At 43.8% G+C, this 7993-nt stretch overlaps 2 protein-coding genes across 2 annotated transcripts in view; both read right to left on the bottom strand.

Annotated features, from left to right (window-relative positions):
* ABLIM1 (actin binding LIM protein 1) overlaps window positions 1–7993 on the bottom strand; it is a 375358-nt gene that overhangs the window by 324231 nt on the left and 43134 nt on the right. The gene's annotated exons all lie outside the window — the stretch shown is intronic.
* Window positions 3548–7993, bottom strand: part of LOC141105251 (uncharacterized) — a 7377-nt gene continuing 2931 nt past the window's right edge. The window contains exon 2 of the mRNA XM_073595139.1: window positions 3548–3987. Coding sequence (XP_073451240.1) covers window positions 3661–3987 — 327 coding nt within the window. The 3' untranslated portion in view covers window positions 3548–3660. The remainder of the gene's footprint in view (window positions 3988–7993) is intronic.

The raw sequence follows: 7993 nt of genomic DNA, 5'->3' as shown, positions 1-7993 counted from the left end.
AGTGGTTGGTAAAGATTTGATGGGTGCTAGCCTCTGCTGCTTCCTTAGTAATCATTGACAGCCAGAAGCTGCCACCTTTGTTCAAACTGCCTTAAAGTGGTTGTAAAGTCAAGGTATTTTTTTTTTTTTTTAATGCATTCTATGCATTAAGATAAAAACCTGTGTGCAACAGCCCCCCTAAAACTTGCCTGATCTTCCAGCGATGTACACAAGCTCTTTGGCTGTCCAAGACTCTCCCTCCTGATTGGCTGAGACACAGCAGTGGTGCCATTGGCTCCCGTTGCTGTCCATAAATTCAGTTAGCCAATCATGAGAGGGGGTGGGGCAGAACTGCAACCCCATGTCTGAATGGACACAAAGAGCTTCAGCTCAGGTGCCCCCATAGCAAGCTGCTTGCTGTGGGGGCATGTCACAGTAGGGAGAGGCCAAGAGCCTGTGAGGGATCTGAGAAGAGGATCTCTGCTGCTCTGTGCAAAACCACTGCACAGAGCAGGTAAGTATAACATGTTTGATATTTTTCAAGAAAATAAAAGGAAACTTTACAATCATGTTTTAATTTGTGAAAACATCTGAACACTGAGCTCATCCCTAATTGTGAACAGGTTTCACGTTCAGATCACCGTAACTCATCCACTAATCAATTACCTCTGAGCAAATGTGTTCTTGGACACTATTTAAATAATCCTGATTTGAACTGGTAAAGTTATGAAGCACCAAATTGAAACCTGACACAGTCCTGGATTGAACGTAGCTCACAGGTCATCTCTAAAGCTGCGCATAGACTAACCATAAATTGAAATGATTCTGAAGGGACTGACTATATTTTGATTCAGGTGTCGCCTTCCCCTGTTTGACTGAGGTCGATTGTTAGGTCAAGTTCTGTTGAATCATGTGCAAGCAAAAATGCTGTTTTTATTTTTCCTTGCACGTGATTGGGTACTCTGCAAAGTGAAGCTTTACCTCATTTACTAAGCGCTTGAGCAACTGCACTTTGCAAAGTGCACAGTCCATTTGCCTTCATTAAATCAACCCTGTTGTCTGACCGAATTTCTAAATGTAGTGGTATTGTAAACCATTTAACCCTGTCCATTACCTAATATGCTTGCACAATGAAAACATACCATGAGAACAGGCCATGATTGTCAGGTGACTGCAATGAGGCCCATTAACTTGAATGGGTTGTGTCCTGCACTAGTGTATGTCAAATATTACAGGGGCTATAATTGCTGCTGTGGAGCAGATCATCAAGGATTTTGCATGTGTACTCATTCCTAGCTGCTGCGTTGTCAGCTAAAGAGGGAGCAGTTTGGGAGCCCTTATAACACAGCTCAACCATGTGGTTAAACAGCCCCCCCCACCCCCCAAGTGTGAATGAGCCCTTAGCGTTCAGATAATACTTGCTACAGTTTTTTTTTTTAACCAGTTCCTGACCATGCTATTGCCAAAAGATGGCTACAGCATGGTCGGCTAGTTCTGGGAGGGCATCCATGGACATCTGCTGCACTCTGTGATCGCAGTAAAGGGCCAATCACAGTGGCCTTTTACCATGCGATTGGCTGTGTCCAAACATAGCTGATCACAATGTAAACAAAGTTATCAGTTATCAGCATTTCTTTCCTCACGTGATTTTACAGGGTCAGGCGTGAAGAGCCGTTAACTGGCAATTCTGACAGGGCACATATACCGTATTTTCCAGTGTATATGACAACCTTTTACACCAAAAAAATGGCCAAAAAGCGGGGGTTGTCTTATACGCAAGCCGCCTGCTCGATGACAGCCCTCCAGATGCTTGCTGAATGTGCGGTAATACTGTATACATTATACACCGCTGAGCTAATCCCGGCAAGAGATGTATTCTATTAATGAATACAAAGTCTGCTCGGATTGGAGTAACAACCTCTGCCAATCCGAGCAGACTACATACAGTAGTCTGCTCCGATTGGCTTTGAGAGTCAGAGGCGCGGGCTGATGATGTTACAGCCTCTGCCAATCCGAGCAGTCTTTGTATTCATTAATAGAATACATTGCTCGCCGTGATTGGCTCAGCGCAGTAGACTTTGAGACAGTATGTTACCTGTTACCAAAGCTACTGAACATACGGCATTACTGCACATCCAGCAGGCTGACAGACTGGTCGGGAGGGGGTCGTCTTATACGGCGAGTACAGCAAAAAGACAATTTTAAATGGAAGATTGGGGGGGGCGTCTTATACGCCTACCCGCCTTATACGCCGGCAATTACGCTACGTTGATAATCAGGATACCGGTTGTAAGTGCAGCCTCAACAGTACACATCAGTGAAGGAGAAAAATTGCTTGTTTGCAAAAAATTTTAACATAAACTGAGAAAAAAATAAATAAAAATTTTACATTTTTGGTCTTTTGTTTATCAAAAAAAATGGTGATTAACTACCATCAAAAGAAAGATCTATCTGTCTAAAAAAATAAAATAAATATGAGTACAGTAAATATGACCGCACAATTGTCATTCAAAGTGCAACAACGCTGAAAGCCCAAAATTGGACTGGGCAGAAAGGGGGTGAAGATGACCAGTATTGAAGTGGTTAAATGTGCTGCCCTCAATGAATGTGGAAAACCAGCAGATGCTGCCCACTGAAGTAACAAAGACGGCTGCCCTGTGTGTTAAATCGTACACCCGCTGCCTGTTGAGTGCAGGCTCCATGCCACTGAGCTAAGCTCCTTGCCGGACCTCTGCGACAGGCAGCTGTGGCTGCACTGTACCTGCCATGAATGCTGTCACAGAGACCACTCCAAGCAGTTGGACAGGGGACTCAGCTCAGTGACATGGAGCCTTAACTAAAGCATTGCCCTGATTCACCATGTGAAGCCGGTGTTCTGTCGAGATGTGCCTACCCATCGAATAGTGCCCGGGACGAACTGCGCATGCGTTGTACGTCGAAGCACAACAGCTGTTTTGCCTATCAGCTGGGCTGACGTAACCATGGCGCATGCGCACATCGTAGGAGGTATTTCTCGATGGGAGATACCACAATTTAAACCTATACAAACAGCAGGGGTAGACAGAGGTTCTCAGATTGTGCATCGCTGCTGCTGGAGGGTGGCATGTGGCTGTGTTGAAGAGCTGGTTTTGTCTGTGTTGCAAACCACCGTTTCACACAGGCAAAACCGGCTGTTCAACACATGCAAACCCGCCCTGCAACATAGACAAAACCAGACCATCAGCACACTGTAAAGCCGCCCCGCGAGGCACAATGTGAGAACTATGGTCTCCCCCCCCCACTGTTTGTATAGGTTTCAATCATGGCAGTGAAATGGTATCTCCCATCGAGAGAGACCTCCTAAGATGTGCACTTGCACCCTGGTCACGTCACTCCAGCTGATCGGCAACTCAGTTGGAGTGCGGCTCTGTCCTGCGCATGCGCGGGCACTATTTGATGGAGGCCACTTCTTGACAGAACACCGACACTTGAAGTCACCTTATGGGAATTAGGCACCCCTGACTTTCACAGAAGTTGGTTGAGTCTAGATATACAGCTCTCTGCATGACAGGAACACCACTGACACAGATGATTTCAAAATAATAACTATATTATCTCCACATTTTTCAAATCTTGAAAAAGTGACATATTTATATACCAGTATTTGATTTGGGTAACAAATCCAAATTCTAATTGTATTATTCAAAGGTTTTGAAGAATGTTATTCCTCAACTGAAGGTATAGATCAACAGCTGAATATGGGTCTTCTGGTGCATTCCAGGAATTCTCTTCCATAATGAGACAACACAACTCAAAAACAGTTTCATCACATGAGTATCGACCTTTTGGGAGGCATTCCTCCTTGCATATGGCTACTTCATCTGCATCAACAGGCATTATTCTATTCACTGTGCCACGAGTTTCTGGATACAGATATAGTAAAATGGGCCTTCCACCTGAGCTGTCCTGTCTTTTGCATTTTCGCATATTGTGAGAATTCCAAATGTATACAACTTCATCAAGTTCAGCCTGAAATAACAATACTGAGAATTAGGGTCTACGAGGGAAATAAGAAATATTAAACAAAATGTTCCCATACTTCTTCATTGAAGAAAATTACATTGCTAGCTTGTCAAAGAGATCTATACCTAATTGTGATGGAGCAGTAATTCAAAGGTCCTGTATATATTTTAATTTAAAGGATAAGTTCACATCACATTAAAAAATCAATAAATACATTTTTTGGCAGTTAAAAAAGTGTATTTAATGTGTTTTCCATAGGAGCCTGAAAACATTGCACCCGGGATCAACAGATCAAGGGTGCAGTGTCAGGCTCCTGCAGACTGTGTAACTATCTGCCCATGTCTTTAATATGGACAGGCATACTCAGTCCAAGAAGAATCAATAAACTCCAAGGATGCTCACCAGCTCCCTCATTGTGCACTAAAAGCTATCAGCTGCAAAGGCTGTTGGTGTTTGGAGTTTATTTGTTCACAAAATGAATGATGTGACCGTGTGGGCGGAGCCCTGCATGGCTAGGTTCTTTTCAAATTGTAAAATTAAAAAAGCTGCGCTAAAAAAAGGTTTCAATCAGTGAGTCCAATTAAACTTTAAAAGACAGGAAAGTCAATATAAGCCACTTGGAATTCTTGATATCACCGCAATGTGCACACACAAACAAGAAAGTGCCCGATCACCGTATTTATATAGTCTGCTTACCAGATGGCAAGCATAAACGGCAGGTGGCTATAACCCAGCCATGGCCTTTAGCTTGTAGATGATAACAATGGTAGAGGTAAACCGGATCATGCAGATCACTCCCTCTATTCAACTATGATGTCCGTTATGGCTCAATGGATAGCGTAATTTAGTCTAGATAACAGTTTATTAAAATGAGGTATTGCACAGTTAGGAAGAAATGGATATGCATATAAAAGAAATGCCGGCCAGCACAAACACATGAAGCCCGTCCTCCTAGTTCAATCGTGTGGTGACGCCACTACGATGTCACGCTTTAAAATTGCTCACACTTGTGGTATGACGCAAAAGTTCAGTACTCAAAAATCTTCATAGGTGACGCTTTACATTTTTTTACAGGTTACATTTTTATAGTTGCAGAGGAGGTCTAGTACTAGAATTGTTACTATCGCTCTAACGTTCATGCTGATACCTCACATGTGTGTTTTGAACATTGGTTACATATGCGGGCGCGACCTACGTATGCATTCGCCTCTGCGTTCAGGGACAGGTGCGCTTTAATTTTATTTTTATTTTTTTACACTTTCCCTTTCAAAAAATGGTTTTGATCACTTTTATTCCTATAATGTAAACATGCCTTGTAATAGGAATGGTGCGTGATCCGTCCTCTTAATGGAGAGATGTGGGGTCTATAAGGCTGGAAAGCATCAGATCAACAAAAAAACATGAACGATCTAATGCTTTTCTGCCGTGTCCCAGGCTTTTACTTACGCCGGACTGGACATGACGTCATGTCACGCCCGGGCCCCCGAGAGTCATAGAGATTGCCTGGGACCATCTATCCCTCAGCGCCAGATTCTTTCTCCGCGACGCCGATCGTACGGGTGACCCGGGAGAAGCACCGGAGGGCGACGGGAGGGGGGGGTCATCCCCTCTCGCCAGCTGTAAGAATGATCAAGTGGCTGAATAGCCGCTATGATTTTGCTTACGGTGAAGGGAATCACCGGCAGGAAAAACAACATCTGAATGATGGTTGCAGCTGCAGGTATCATTCAGATATAGGGTTGCCACCTGTCCAGGATTCACCTGGACAGTTCGGCTTTGGAATCATGCGTTCGGGTTTCAGACTGCCTGAAACCAGGACACATTATTTAGACTGGACTATTACTTCCCAGCAGCTCCCCCCCCCCCCCCCCCCCCCCCCCCCCCCAAACACTCCTACCCCTCTGTGTCTGCCCACACTCCAATCCCCAGCGCTGTGCCTCAGAAAAGGAAAGTGGGGCTGGAAATTTGAAGTCCAGCAGCCTCAGATACATCTGGATGAGAGGTGCCGACTGCCAAGGGGTGAGTGAACTCACCATCCATCCCTGTCTGTGTCTGAAGTCTCCCCCCTTCTCTCTCCTGCCTCTGAGTGAGTACACTAAGGCAAATCAGGTTCTCAGAGCACCCCTTACATCAGAGTTCCCCTTTACACCAGAGGCCACAGTGTTTCCCCTTACATCAGAGTCCTCTCTGTACATCAGAGTTCTCAGTGTTCCCCCTTACATCAGGGTTCCCAGAGCATCCCTTATGTTAGAGTCCCCAGAGTTCTCCCTTACATCAGAGTCTGGACAGTTCCCCCTTAAAGTGAAAGGGGACTCTGCGAGTTCAGATGTAAAAGGGGAACTCTGTGGATTCCGATGAAAAGGGAAACTCTGTGGATTCAGATTTAAAAGGGGTACTCTGTGGACTCTGATGTAAAGGGGGACTCTTGTTATTAACTTCATATGAATAGAAATATTTAATAGCAAAATATATGTATAGTTTATACTATAAAAAAATTGCTGTGCGGTGCTAAAGTGTTTGGGTTTGAAAAGGTGGCAACCCTATTCAGATATCACCACTGAAAGACCAGGACGTCATATGATGGCCAGCCGTCGTCAAGTGGTTATAGACAGCTTACACATTTAATTGCATGTATGACATCCTGTGTCACTAAAATGTAACCAAAGAAGTATGTTTGGATAAATATGCTAGCTATTTTACATTAGGAATGAGACAAACATACCCGGGTTGGATTCGATGGCCATTTGGGGAGCATGTCATACATTCTGCTGAAAAATCCGAACCCCTTTTGAGTTGATGGGAGTCAAATCTGTCAAACCAAGTATCGCCATTTTAAAAGCTAATGGCAAAAAGGGCATGGGGGCTGGACTCTGCCCTGGGGGACATGAACCAATGGAAATGTATTTAAAAAAAATTAAGAGTTTATTGGGAAAATTGATTTTAAGGCCTTGTTTACAAGGGCTCTGTTTGCCTGCACAGGGATGCACAAATGTTCCATGCACAGCCACTGCTCCCAATGTCACAGCCGTTTAGGTGCGGGTGTGTGTCCCTGAAGAAACACACACACAATGTCAAAATGGAAGCAGCAGCTGTATCCATGCAGCTAATGTGTCCCAATTGACATGAACAGAACTGCCTGCATAGGAATGCACAGTACGCCTGTACATCCCTGTGTGGGCAAACACGCCCTCACACAGGAATATACTTAAGTACACCCGTGTGAACAAGGACTAATAATGCATAAAGCAAAAATAAATAAATTTAAATAACATGACTGGGGGTGGCCTTAAAGCGGTAGTAAATGTAATTAAATAATTAAAATCCAGGCCCCCTGCATGCTAATGTCATAATGTGCTAGTTTGCATCACACACTAGCACATTATGAAATACTTATCTTAAAGCGAAGCCCTCCTGGTTTGCGGTCTCTGACCATTTGGCTGAGCCGCTATGATGGCACTCCTGTGCGTGCGCACGGGAGTCATAGCCGTGACACAGAGCTCTAAAGGGACGGCATGAGCATGCTGTCCCATCAGAGCGCATGTACCGGTGATGTCATCAGCCGCAGAAACAGTGAATATCTCCAAAACAGTGCACATTTAGGCGATATTACTTGTATCTACAGGTAATCTTTATAATAAGCTTAACTGTAAGTACAAGTATCCCAGTGTTTACTATCAGTTTAGCCTGCCTGTGAGCAGTGTTAATTTTGTCGACTAAAACGACTAAAACCTTTTAGCCGACTAAATGAATACTATTTTAGTCTACTAAAATACGACCAAAACTAAAACAACTGAGATGACTAAAATACGGCTAAAACTAAAATGGCATTTTAGTCCTAAGACTAAGACTAAAACTAAATTGAAATTTGCTTCCAAAATTAACACTGCCTGTGAGGTGTTGCATCTGTATGATGTATAGAACCTCCTGCAGCAAAACTAATATTTGCAGCATTGCTGTATGGTGGTTTAAATTGCAAGTAATTTACTTTTTAATGCCAGTTACCTTTATTTTA

Source organism: Aquarana catesbeiana, linkage group LG08, assembly GCF_042186555.1.
Source record: "Aquarana catesbeiana isolate 2022-GZ linkage group LG08, ASM4218655v1, whole genome shotgun sequence".
Taxonomy (NCBI): Eukaryota; Metazoa; Chordata; class Amphibia; order Anura; family Ranidae; genus Aquarana; species Aquarana catesbeiana.
Note: the sequence above shows the minus strand (reverse complement) of the source record. Positions and strands in the feature narration are given on the sequence as shown.